We start from the raw sequence: 15043 nt of genomic DNA on the forward strand, positions 1-15043 counted from the left end.
GCAGTGAATCAGGACACACATTCTGCATTCTTCATAAGGATAACAGGAAATGGCTGAAAATTTCATGCTTCATATTTAGGAACTTGTGATTTCCAATAATATTTCAGTTGGTGAGTTTTGGATAATAACTAATTATTATAGCAGAGTTGCTAATAAGTGAACTTTTTTCAGTAGCGTGCCAGCAGCAAGCACCGCTATTCCAGTAAAAGCTAGTTTATAGTGATGAAGCATTACAAAACACTACATTTGTCACATTTACTCACACAGCCTATCAACAGTAAACTGAGGAACTGAAAAAACACTTTCCTAAACTCTCAAACAGCTTTGGGAAGTCAAACTCATTCATTTTAGTGAGTCAGTTAATTGCGACCACATTGTTTAAACGTACTGGTTAAAAGTGATTCATCTAAATGATAACTCACTTGTTTTCCTCCAACACATTGTGTACTATCTTATAGTCTTCTGCGTGGTGAATTGTTAGCTAAATACACATTATACTAAACACGTAAATATTAACATTCATGTGGTCAACCTAATTTATATTCAGATAAATCCTGCTCTTTTTCAGTTAATTACTTAATCTGATAATTATAATCAGTTTGACAAATTTTTCAGGATTCTTTGATGAATAGAATGTTAAAAAGTACAAAAGCATTCATTTGAAATAGAAATGATCTGTAACATTAGAAAATGTCTTTCCTGTCACATTTAATCAATTTAATTCATCCTTGTTGAATAAAAGCATTAATTAAAATAATGTTACTGATCCCAAACTTTTGAATTATAGTTAAATTGTATTTAAATTTATAGCAAAACTGCATGTGGTCCAAAAAAAGCATTTTGGATTGCATTTAGTCCTAGTGGCAAAGGAAATTACTATCATGCCACCCTGCAGCAAAAAACTTGAAAGCAAACCTTTCAGTAAAAAAAGTTTTGGGACATGCACACACAAACAAACCAATGTTGAAGTTCACTAACTTCAAACTAGACAAAAACTCTCGTTGTGTTTGATGTGAGAGTGTCCTCAAGATGAACTCAAATGGCCAAAACAAAAACAAAAAAAAAGACATTCATTATTCTATTTATCTGAACAGTACCCTGTCCAATCAATACTCCTGATCACCCTCCCCGTGCGGTCACAATAATACGCTGAGATCTGAGCCAAACTCATCCATCAGTGCAGTGAAAACATTGTGAAGCCCAATAGCGGAATAGAAACAAATGGAAAAGCCACTGTCCAGAATGATATGCTGTTGCCAAAGCTGAAAGGGACAGTGGAGTTTGCCAATAGCAGTGCAAAGATCTTTTTTAAAGGGCTAATCACTCTTTGTAAGTGCTGCGTATTTGGCTGTGTGTGCGCGCAGAGCCTTTTATGTGAATAGGTCAGCTAAATATGAGCAAACAGAAAAACGGACGGCTAATACGAGGCTAACAGAGGCATAACACAAGATAAACACAGGAACCATGGCCACATTAGCAGATAAAGTCAACGAAACTGCATTCCCAAACCATGTAATCTGTAATATGCCATATTTCTAAAAGAAACAGAATATTCAATGATGAAAAAATAGGACTGCACAATAGTAAATAGTAGTCAGGTTGGAGGTGATGATTTATTAAGATGGAATTGTAGAGGAAGAGTAAGCCGTTACATTTGGGTGAAAGATTATGAGAACAAACAAAGCATGAACTGATTTATCGTGCACGCAAAGAAACCTGTATTAAGAAAATAAATAGTCATTTTAATCTCATGCTGATTTATTACTGAATTATGAGTATCTTAAGTAGGTAAGTCAAATCAAGCTAAGCGTTTAAAATAGCCAGCTACAAGCTACTAACAAAAAGTTGTTAAGTACTGTACATTATTGTTCTAATGTTTGGGTTTAGTAAGGTTTTTTTTATTGTTGAGTTACTTAAGCTCAACAATGCTGCATGTATTTGATCAAAAGTACAATAAAACAGTAATATTGTTAAATATTATTACAACTTACTACTTTAATATATTTTAAAGAGTTTTCAGCATCATTACTCAAGTCTTCAGTGCTACATGATCCTTAAGAAATCATTATTATGCTAATTTGCAGTTCAAGAAACATTTCTTATCATCAATGGTGAAAAATAGTTGTGTTGCTTAATATTTTTATGGAAACGATTTTTTGATATAGAGTTCAAAAGAACAGCATGTTTTGCAACATCATAAATGTTACTTTTGATGAATGCAGTGCTTCCTTGCCGAATAAAAGTTTATTTTTTTTCAAATCTGACCCAAACATTTGAACAGTAGTGTATATTAAACTAACTTAAGGAGCAATAAATGTAAATAATGCTAATAATGAAACCTATAAAGCTAAAAACAACTGCAACAAAATAAGGGGACAATAATACAAAAGATTGTTGATCAAGAAACTAAATAATGCTGACAATAGTAACTAATGAATGACTAATGAAACTAAAAAAACTTTCAAAAAATGGCAGATGATACTAATTACCAGCTTTGCTGAAACTAATTTAGAAGACTTTTACTGCTAATTAAAATAGCTAACTGCTTAAAAAAAGCTACTCTATAGTAAGTGAAACATTGGTAGTAGTGTAGTTAGTTACTTCAACTATTAAATGTAGATGTAATTCTACATTTGTAAGCATGCATATACACACAAACTCCTACAAAAGCTATCAAAGTAATTAAACGTCACCAGATTTCCTGTATTATCTGTAACATCTCTGCCAGTAAACCGAGTTAAGAAGTTGGGAAACACACCGCAATAAAAATGTTCCTTCACTCTGTTGTGAAATAATCCAGTCTGAGGAGTCAACAAAAATTTAGGAAATGTGTAATGAGCTGACCAGAGACATTTTTGTAAAACTTTTTCAGTATTGCTTAAAGTTTGAAATCTATAACACTCAAGTTCCCCATCATAAAGTTCTTTTGGAGAGGGCTGACAGTTTCTGGCCTGTGCCTTCATAGCAGGAGAAACTGAACAGACCTTGAAACATCTCTGAGAGGCTTAAGTACAAAATGATTAAATCGAGACTGCGGGGAGCCAATTAAATCTGCCAGAAGGGAAGAGACAATCAAACCCGTCCCCAGCTCAGTGAGGGGTTAAATTTACAAAGCCCAGGATAAGATGAACCAGACTAGCACGAGCACGGCTGATATCAGAGGTCAGCAGTTCCCACTGATTTTTTGACGCAGACCCACTACATTATTAGCAGCATAGCAGCCAGATGCATCACCAACAGAAATAAATGCCTGCCTCTCTCCCTTTTGTCCAACTTGTCAACAAATCTGATATAATTACATAGAAATATAGAATGACGATGTGCGTTTTGAAAAGACTTGAGCTGAGTTTCTTGCACAATCTCCATGTCCGTTCCAGGGAAGCAAACATCCAACAGGAAAGACATGTGAGCATATATCTGTGTGCATTCTGTGCATCTGAGTGCAAGGGGTTCATGTGGAAGACTGGGTGAGTGTTTACCTTTGGGTTCAAAGGCTCGGCATTTGAGCTGGAGGACAAGTGAAGTGTGTGTGTGTCTAGGCTCAAAGCGCTGGACAGAGGCCAGGTCAGGAAGGTACATTATTTATTATTCAGCCTTTAAAACCCAGTCTGCCATGCTAACATTCCAGCAGTATGAAATTATGGCGGTGAATAGACCTGGGACTTACATTACAGGGATTTATTTGACCCCACAATCTAAATCTTCCTTTTAAAATTATATTATCTGTCATTCTGATTTCTTTCAATTACTGTGGCCGGTTCAATACTTTAAATATATAGGTCAGCCGGATGAGACTGCAATCACTGCATATCTCAGGACTTTGGACACAAACAAGATTAGTTCCTGATAACTCATGTGAGGATGATAACTATGCTTAGGAGCCAAGCCTTTGGGGACACAGGGGTTTCTCACACAGATCTTGACACGACTGCCAATAATTATGAGTTCATAATACGGATATCTTCTGCTGGAAAAGATTTTACTTGCAATGACAATTATTGATCCTACAATAATTTTGTTTCCACAAAAATATTAAGCAGCACAACAGTTTCTCGAATTTATATTTGAACACTATTTATTACGGTCCATATACACTACAGTTAAAAAATATGGGGTCCAAAAATGTAACATAGATAATAATAAAAAATGTTTCTTGAGCAGGAAATCATCATATTTGAATCATTAGAATGATGTAGCACTGAAAACTGGATTTCACAGGAATAAATTCTATTTAGAAATTTATTAAAATAGAAAATACCATTTCACACTGGAAAATAAATGGAAGACAATATATTATATAATTACATGTAATTTTAAATAATATTATAATTATATATTATTATATAATATTTACCATATTGTGAATAATTCTTCCAAAATTTCTTAAAGAATGGAATACACTACGTAACTTCTGCACAGAGGTATACTCAACACTAGTTTCCCAAAGTCAGAGCTAGTCTGAAGATTTTCAACAGTTGTAGTTGACCGAAATTTGCATAGTGTATGATGGGTTAGTATTGGACTATGATCGTATCCAGTAGGATGATTAATGTATGAAGCAGGAAAATTACTATATGAAGCCCAGTTTATCCTTTGTAGGCATATACAAAGTCACCAAGTGCATGATTCCTAGTGTTTTGTTCATAGTCATCTAGTGTATTTCAGCGTTAAGCCACTCAAGTCACAAGCATTTTGACAAAATCTCATCTGTGCCAAATATATCATATATTTGTGTCAGGTATGGCACTGATTAAGTTGAAACTGCCTTGTAGAGAGTTGACAAAAAAAAAAAAGATTTGATGAAAATTCATAAAGAAGTATTTGGTTCATGATCAGACTGTGTTTTGCACACGTTACCTCGACAATGTGGTCCCTCGTCACGCCCATCCGTGCAGTCCGGGACGCCATCGCACAGCTTGCTCAGGTGAATGCACACATCTGTTCCTCGACACTCAAACTCGTTGGGAGGGCACTGTGAGACCTGGGTGTGATGGCCTGCAAGTGCACAGCAAACAACCACAAGTTAACACATTTCAACTATACAAAGAGATGCAGCTCCATTCAACTGCTAGTCATGTCGATTTCTTTTAAGAATGTTAAACACCTCAAAGTTAACACCTGAGGGATGCAATGCATGATTATTTTCCACAACACAGTGACAATAGACTCTATAATAGATAATAGACAATAGATAATGTGGTAGAGTGTGGAAGCATGTGCATTTGAGTTTTAAACCATTTGGTTTAAATGTCTATAGCAACCTTATTAAAGTTTTCACCAGCTATAAAATTATATTTCCGATTGGTGCAAATGGTTTCAAATTATCTTAGTATTATTTATGTATTATAATAGTAGTATAGTATTTTATTATTTATTTAGTATTAGTATTAGCAATGTTAGTATTATTTAGAAAAAATTTTATACTAGCTTTTATTTAGAATAAGCTTTTATTTATTTTTTTTTCAGTTTGGACTTTAGTTTTAGTCATTTTGTTATATTCTTCTGTGACTTCAACTTTTTTTAGTTTAATATTATATTTTATTTAGCTTTACAGCTTTATTTCAATAAAAACAATTTCAATAGTTTTCATTATTTCATTATATCAACACCATTCTGAATGTCCATTGAGCATTAAATTAGAAGAATATACATGTCTTAGTCTGCTTGCACATATCTAGTCTCAGTAACATATTCCAGAAGTTAGGAGAGCAAGTCAACATCAGGTCAAACAGTAAGTAAACAGTAAGTAAAAGTAAATTAAGACACTACAAACCCCTTTTCTCCAGAATGGAGAAAAAACACACACCATCAAAAGTTGAAATTGAAAACTAGAACCAAAAAAAACTGTCTTCTGTTTAAAAATCTTATTTTTAAGACTATAACATGCTCTCTCGGTTTAGAAAAAACTAAATAAAAAGTCAACCTAAACCATTCAGAGCATCGCTATTCACCGGAGTCGTTCTCTCTCCATGCAGCCCACATGGCAAAGAAAATTGTTTGTCTTGGATATTTTTCTTAGATATTCTATTCTCTTTCGTTCTTTCTTTCTTTCTTTCTTTCCCTCAACCTCTACTCATAACATCTGCTTACCCATTTTAGAAAAACACAAGAAAAGGGGGAATTCATCTCCTATACAAAAGTGAAGCAGTTTTTTTAGCCACTCACATTGCCCCACATGGCTGCTTCTAAAGGTCCATTAGGTTTTTCTGCTCACATAATAGCACATGTGTGAGTATCTTCTGGGACAGAAATTAAGAGGCCAACGTGCTTATTTGGTTCATTAAAGCTTGGCAAAAACAGACTGGAAAATGTTTCTGTGGGAGGCCCCAACAGAGCTTGAATTTTATACCATGGGCAACATTATAGCTCGGTTCCAAAATCTAGTGAGCTGCCAATGTATCCACTTGGTGGATTTTTATCATTATAGGGTGGTTGTGTATACACAATGCCAACAAACATTTCAGTTCAAACAACTTGTAAAAGTGCATATAGCATTATATGACCCTTTTAAGGAATATCTATCCATAACTATACAATGATTTTGTACTTATGTAACTCCAAAGATCACAATGAATACATTACTGTAATGAAGCCTTCCAGCAACACCAACACATACCTGATCCAAACAGCCCCCATCTTTCCAAACTGGGCTGTTTAATTTCAGCTGTTCCACTAAATTCAGGAAGGAACATTGTGTAACTTCCTCTTTTACTCTTTCTCCATCTTCATATTTATAATGGTTCTGATTCATATCACATGACAGCATCCATCTATCATCTTATATGATGGGAGGGAAACCAGTAACAGAGATCCTAAGGAGTTTTACATAGACCAGAGGACAGCAACCTGGGAAACTGAAAGAAATACATTTCAAATTCTATTTATTAAATGTATATTTACTGCAGAAAAGTCGAAGTTGCAAAGTCGTTTTATCTGATTGTTCCTCTAATTCTTCCTCATGGTTAAACAGTCTGTTTTACTTAGTAAGCTATGTGAATGGAATGAATTATGTGAAGTGAATGGAAGCCAAAGTATACTGTTACACAAGTATCCAGTGGGTCATACAGTGCCGCTCAGATTCACAAGTTTACATTGCTACAAAAAAAACTATTTAAACATTTTCCTGAATTTTCTATTATGGTGAAATTTTTTTTATCATGGTTTCCATTTAAATATTCTAATAATCACCAAATCAGCATATTAGAATGATTTCTAGAAAAATTACTGTATGTTTGGCTAAATAAATGCAGCCTTAGTAAGCATAAGAGACTTCTTTGAAACACCTAATAAAATCCACAGGCTCTTTTTATGACCCTCTCTCCACCTCTGTGTTTTCTATTGAAGCTTCGAGATCCTTCCCTCTCAGGGTTTGCTGGCAGGGTTACAATTCAAGCAAAGCCTAAATCCAGATCTTCAAGTTCAAACATCTCTTCAGCCATTGCTACCCATCTGAAACACTAACCAAAACGATTCTGTGACTAGTGTGGAGAACAAGAGGCCATCTGAACAAAACTCACCAACTAATCCCAATTCTTCTTAAATACAACAAACTCCTAAAATCTTTTAAAATGTCCCCAAAAAGTGGAATGAAATGGAAAAGAGAACATTAAGGGGTGATGCTGGCATGCAAAAAGCAGTTTTGAGGATGAGGAAAACACACAAGGGAGCAGACAGACGGATGTTTCTTAATGAATGTGAGTAAGTGAATAGGGGTCAGATCTCTGTGATCTTTGAGTGAATTGGGAAGTCGTTGGCCTTTGCTAACAGCAGCTGTCTTATACGGGCAGTGACTGCTTCCTTCCTGCACTGGCACCGACACCCTGAAGCACATGCACTAAACACAACAGAGAGAGCCGGGGGAAAAGAGAGAGGAGAAGGGGGAAACAGAGTGGACATCCACAGATATAAAGCTATTATTAAAGAAAACAAACACTTTAAACAACTAATCTAACCATCTCATGAACAGGTCCAAGTCGTATAGGATATTTAGGATAATTTAGTGCTGGGCGGTATACCGGTTCATGCCAAAAACCGGTGTATATTTTCGTTACGATATTAATTTTTAATATACCGCCATGCCGGTGTATTTAATTACTCAATGTTCGGAACGAACGTTATGCTGCGCCGCGGCCGCGCGACACTGTTTCAGACGGACCCTTTACAATATTGCACTTCTAAGCAGCGATTGCGAGGCGTGGTGAGGGTAAACACAGCAGTGCTCTGGTGTTACGTTATAACACCTGTTTCACACATAGTCCGTCTGCAGTGCGTATTAACGGATTAACGAGGTTGTGGTCCGTCAGTGTGTTCCAGGAGCGGTGCGTCTGCAGCAGTGCAGTGATTGTTTACGTACAGAGTCTATTTTTGCTGTGCTGCAAGCGCTGAATTAAAGTGATAGCGCAATGTTCGCGGGAAAAATGAACATGGATTGACATGGAAATGCAGAATTTCACAACAAATGTATACTAATTAAAGTCTACTGTGTTTCACATGTAACACATGGGTTTCTGGCTAGGTTTAAAACTCACAATGCTGGAAAAAATAAATAAATAAAAATGTATATATATATATATATATTTTTTTTTTTTTTTTTTTACATGATATGAAATAAAAACAATGAACAAATGTTGTGTTTGTGGACTAAACACAACATCTTGTGAAAGAATGAGTCTGTGGTGCGGACTGCATACACACTGCAGACGGAGTATGTGTGAAACAGGTGTTACAGGGAAGATGGATGCTGCAGAACTTGTAGAACATGACACAGAAGAACTTGTGCCAAAAAGAGGATCCGGGTCTGTTGTTTGGAGGTTTTTTGGTTTCCAAAAATCAGACGTCGACCAAACATCCATTTTATGCAAGTGCTGTCGGGCTAAAATTTTGCCAAAGGCCGCAACACGAGCAATTTGCTCCATCACCTTAGCCGCAAGCACGTCTTGGAATATCAACCAGCAGAAAATGCATTGTACACCTGATTATGCATGAAAAAAAAAAAACGTCATAAACCGGAAAACCGGCATAATTTTGAAAAAAAACATGATATAAATTTTTGGTCAAACCGCCCAAGACACTAGGATAATTATTTTTTAATTGCGACATTATTCATTTATTCATTGTTTTATTATTCAAAAATAAAAAAAGGAAAGAAAGTATTAGTTCCAGATGAATTATAGCAATGAGAAAGGACTTACAAAGGTTTTCCTAATTAACAGAAAATAATATAAATGCAAAAAATCGTAAAAATGTATTTAAAAAAGGAGGAAAATATATTACAATATACACATTAAAATGAAAATAAATAAATATACATTTTTATACTAGTGTTTTAAAAGGTAATATATAAAAAAAAAAAAAAGTAAATTAACTAACAAACAAATAAATAAATATTTAAATACATAAAAAATAGTAATATTTCAAAATTAACTTAAGTAAATAAGTAGGCTAAATAATATTCATAAATAATTATAAAAATATGGTAACGGTCTTATATTTTAAGAACAAACAATTCTCATGGCTGGGGAAGATGGCTTTGAGTGAAGCTGGGTTCTTGCTGTCAAGATGAACTTAAGCACTTGAGCGGAGCCACAGGGAGTCTAAATACTATGTGAGGAGTCTGTATGTATGCGTCTAAACTCAGCTTATCCTATCCTTTACCCTAGTTACATAATGACCTCCCATTTGGCTTCCCTGATGTGCTTTTGTTAATTGTGTGTGTAAGATGCACCGTTTCCTCTCCCCACTTAAAAGGTCTGTTTCTGTCTCTCAGTCTCATTCATGCTACTTTCAGCTCTGATGAACAAGCCCATAATAATGTCTGCCTGCATTGGCCCAAGTGGTAACGTCCAACGCTTTTTTGCCCCTGCGCATATTACAAGCATTTCTCACATTATGTAAAATACATGCTACAAGATCCATTAAATGTGTTTATGTAGGCCTATTCTTTTAAAATACATAAATCATGGTCTAAGGATAAACTGCATTACAAAACAACCTTACTGAGCATTAAACGATCTGAATTATTTATTCATCCAATGACTGTCGCTTCTTGTTCTGCATGCTCACCAAAAAGCTCGACAGCAGAACGAAATGGTCTTTTAACAAATTATCCTTGACCTCCTGTTATCTTCACTGCCACAGTGGAGTTCCTTTTTTTGACACTTAATTTTATGCAGTCTGTGACCAGTTGATCCAGGGTCAGCGGTGACATGCCATTAACCCAGTGTCCTTAACCTTCTGTTCTCTATTCCCAATAACAAATGAATCGGATCAGGTGATGAAATGAACCGCTGATCGCAGTTTCTGCTGTCCAGAATACTCATTATACCCATAAGCTACCAAGATCATTCCTCAACCAACCTCAAATAGTTCATTCCTACACTTCCATTCATTTACAATCTACTGTTACACTGTTCCTTCTTCATTCATGAATTTCAGGTTGAGTAAAAACTAAAATCTCTACACCCTCATGAGCTTTCTGCTAAGCACTGGATTCATTCCTTATTGGAAATACCATTTCTGGAACAGTGTTCTGCATAGACTAATCATGCAAAACCTGCTACTCTATCTATTTGGAAGAATTGGATTTCCATAGTCTTTAAGATTTTTGTCATTTGACGTAATGATGCCATTCTGTTGTTAATATTATTACCTATTCTGCTTTTATATATTTATAAGATTTTATATTGTTTTACTTTTGTGTTTATCGGGGTCCTGGGTACGATGGGATGGGTGTGAGATTGGGGGAGGTTCTGGTTGGGTAGTGGTTTATTTAACAGGTTTTCTCTCCTTTGTTGTAATGTGTTTTTGTGTGTTCTATCAAAATAAAAAACAGCGAATTACACAATAATAAAACAAAAATGTATATTTATGAATTTTTATAAAACATTAACAGGTATTTCCAAATATTGAGTCATTTTTCATTTGCTATTAAGAAGAGGCAATGTACCTTTTGCTACAGAAATTTTGCTGCAATTTCGCTCATGTGACTACACTGTAAGAATAAATAAATAAATAAATAAATAATTACGGATAAAATCAATATATATTTATTGGAACTGAAACACATTTATGCAAATAGACCTTGGTTGGTTAAGACACCAGACCTGTGGGCATATTAAGATCTTAAAGATAACAAATGATAAAACAATATAAAATGTTATGCTTTTATGATTCGTAGGCAAGATAAATGTTCAAGTTTGGCAATAAAAGAAGCTATAATAATGTTTTTATTGGGCTTTACAATGTCCTCTTTGTTTTCCAGAAGTTCAAGAGCATTCAAACATAAAATATTTATTAACAAAATGTTCACATACACTTCACTGTATTGTTTTCTGGCAAGAATTTCTTAAGAATGGTAAGAATAAAAGAATTTGGAAATGTGAGAAGCCATCATATTGGATTTAATAATTATTAGCGATTGCATGGTTCGTAGTAACATTATAACAAAGCTTAGCATTTTATATAGCACTTCAATATGCAGACTTAAACAAACTAATGTTCAACTGAATCAAAAGCCTCGACTCAATCAGTCTACCTCTACCAATCGGTGACACATCTCGTCAGGGACAAAACTAGTTATCCATCTTTCGCCTTTCTCTGCAGGTCACATGTCTTGATGACCTTCTCTCAATCCTATCAATCGCTGTAAATGACACGGACAGATATCAGTCTCCTCAGAGGCGGCTGTGGGTGGTAACAGCCTTACACAAGTGCAAATTACACTGAATAATCACTCCTCACCCATTCAATCAAGGAGTCTAAAACAGCATCTGAATGTAAAAAGACAGCATTTACATAGTCAAATGCATGTGGCCCCACGCTGAGCATTCTCATTTCCCCAGAGCTTTCTGGAAAAAGTCTGCTGATTTATCAATACATTATACAACCAATACCATAATACAACCCCTATATGGTTCAGTTGGTGTCTCCTTCATAATAAAAAAAAAAAGAAATACACAAACACACACATGAACATTTCTTCCATGGACTAAACCTGCCCCACGCAGATGAAAGATTTTCATCCTAAAGCATTTTTGTGTACATCTGGTCCTGTTTTCGGCCCTGACCACAGTCATGCTGGCCAGAAAAGCATTCTGTGATATTCTACACACAAAAAAAAAACCAGCATTCTTATTGTAAATGGAATTACATAAATAAATAAAAAACAGACATTCCTAATGAAAACCATATCCTCCCGCGGAATGCAAAAAGATTAGCTAAAAGATCTTGTAATGTGTAACCTATTTAGTGCCCGAGTAACAATCCTACAACATTTTGTGATGCATGTTGTTCAAAAATAACCATACACTGTAAAAATGCTATAGTAAAAATCTGTTATTTGGTTTACAGTAAGTTCCCTTAATCTATACGGTCAAAAACTGTAATACTGTTATACTAGGACTACTTCACTATTAAATGTACAGATTTTGGAAGTCAAAAAGAACAATTCTTCTTATAATTGACAGTAAAAGTTACATTTCCCCACTGTAAAACCAACCACAACTTAGGTGAAATTAAATGAAATGAGTTAATTTCACTCAAATAATAATGAAAGTTCATTGGACTTAACTGAAATAAGTTCTGTAATGTTGTCTCAAAATGTTGTTGTAATAAGGTGAACTTAAAATTATTGTGTTTTCTAGTTCCCAGCATGCTTTGCATCAGACATAAGGAAAATAAATGTAAAAATTAAGTGTTATTTTGTGTGTTTTTACACAAGATTAACATAGCGAGACTTAAGTTAGTACTTAAATGTTGTGTTAAGTTAGGATTAACATAGGTTTCTGTTACGTTGGTTCTGTAGTGTTACCACTGTGGTGAAAAGTAGAGCCTGTGGTTAGGTTAAGGATGGACATCAAAACTTAATGACTACATATACTGCATGTTGTTTGACTAACTACATGCAAGAGTCTTTTTGGTAACTACATTATTACATGCCAGTGTACTGTTGCTAACTAGCACTTATCTATAAAGGTCTGAATGAATGTGCTGTTAATGGAAGAAAGTTGTATATAATTATAATTGTGATGAGTGGGGTGGGATCATGGAAGCGAGGCTTGGCTCCCATGCCCCGCCCCACTTGTCATAAAAATTGTAATCTCGCGGTTAATTGTTACATCCCTAGTAAACGGAGATTAAATAAGAATAAGAAACTAATTACAATCAATAAGACAAAAAACACAGTAGAACTAGGGATGCACCGAAAATTCGGCCACCGAAAATGGCATTTTCGGTTTTCGGCCGATAGACTTTTATCACCGAAACAATACGGCCGAAATGTTATGATGACGCAAACAGAAACCGCGACCTGCACGTGCACCTGCATAGCGCAGACCACGAGCTCCCCGCGACATTCACTTCACACCAGTGAGAACATTCTCTCTCTTCTTATTCCTTTATTCGGAGCACTAAAGCGGCTCCTAACAAAGAGATTAAGACGGACCACGAAGTGAAAACAAAGAAAAGTAGAGTCTGTTAGCACACGTCTCACTGAGATCTTTTCGGATCCTCTGCACTTCATCGCGAATGCGCTTGATCCACGTTATAAAGACCATTACTTGGATGCGGAAATAAGGCAGCACGCACAAGAAATGATCCAGGCCGCGCTGGATGCGGAGAACCCGCGTGTTTTACAGTCTATGGTGGAGACGGAGAAGCGCCAAGCGCAGGAGACTGAGATCAGAGCACAGAAAAAAGACTCGTGTCTGCAAAAGATGAGGGGCATGCACCCTCGTTGTCTGATGTGTTCAGTGGAATTCTGCAAGAAAGTGCCTCAAATAATAATAATACGTTGGCTATTTTGTTCTTAGGCTACTATATATATGTGACATTAATTTATATATATATATATATATATATATATATATATATACACACACACACATACATAATATCAGATTGTAGCCATTTTTCTGCTAGATTTTCTGCTAGATTTCTGCTTTAATTTGATAAAAAAATTTATTTATGCCCAGGCCCTATTTAAATACACTCTCTCAAATATTTCTCAAATGTCAGGCATATGACAAGCTCAACAGCTAGATGGTTATCTGTCTGAAGTCCCCATCCCCAGAAGTGATAACAGTCTTGCCTACTGGAGAAGTAATGCACTTTCTAGTCCTACAGAGAACAATTTCAAATGCACTTCACCTAAATGCACTTTGTTTTTATGAGAGAACAGTTCATTTTAAAACCTTTCTGTAGGCCTGTAGATTATTATTTAATATACACATGAGTGGGATAAATTTTTAGTTTGAATTTTATTTTAATACTGTGCATTGTTGCAATGTGCTTAATAAATATTTGCATAATTTGTAATTATGTATTTTTATGTTTTTTTTAAAATAATTTATGTAATTGTAATTATCTTTGAAACTTTAATATTAATTTATGCAATTGCAATGTCCTAATTTTAGTAAAGTTAGTACACGGTCATAGCAATAAATGCAATGGTACTAATAATTGGCATAATTTCTTTCGGTGTTTCGGTTTCGGTTTTCGGCCTTGGTTTTCTCTTTTTCGGTTTTCGGTTTCGGTTTCGGCCAAGAATTTTCATTTCGGTGCATCCCTAAGTAGAACAAATAAAGAAGAAATGCTATATACATTGTATAAAGTAATAAAATGTATAAACAACATGCATATTCTTCACTGTGTAAATTAAATATATGTCTATTCTTACTAAAGTTACAAAAGTGATTTAGTCAAAAGCAGTGAGCGATTTTCTCTCTTTTGTTGTTTGATTAACATGACAGATAGCAGAAATATTAGACTGCTGTCACTTTAAGGTGGGGACACACCAAGCCAACGGTGGGGCTAGTTTGTTTGGTGCGTTCCATTCGTCGGCTCTCATCGGCGGCAGCTTGATCCAATTCAACATGTTGTGTCACCGAGAGTGAGATGTACAGTTTAGCGCATTAATCAGTGTCTGAGAATTAAAGCTAAAGTAATGAAGGCGGTACAGACTGAAGGCTGTTTAAATGTTACGCGATCTTTCCCAATCATTTTTATACGCGAATGTTTTCATAACAACATGAGATGCTTAAAATTA

The 15043-nt window shown here is 35.2% G+C and overlaps 1 protein-coding gene across 4 annotated transcripts in view; it reads right to left on the reverse strand.

Moving 5' to 3' along the window:
- The window catches only part of LOC132129311 (low-density lipoprotein receptor-related protein 1-like), a 107472-nt gene that overhangs the window by 64209 nt on the left and 28220 nt on the right, over window positions 1-15043 (reverse strand). For all 4 annotated transcript variants that reach the window (XM_059540856.1, XM_059540854.1, XM_059540857.1 and 1 more), the window contains exon 3: window positions 4858-4995. In XM_059540856.1, the coding sequence (XP_059396839.1) occupies window positions 4858-4995 (138 nt within the window). The remainder of the gene's footprint in view (window positions 1-4857; window positions 4996-15043) is intronic.

This window comes from Carassius carassius, chromosome 46, assembly GCF_963082965.1.
Source record: "Carassius carassius chromosome 46, fCarCar2.1, whole genome shotgun sequence".
Taxonomy (NCBI): domain Eukaryota; kingdom Metazoa; phylum Chordata; class Actinopteri; order Cypriniformes; family Cyprinidae; genus Carassius; species Carassius carassius.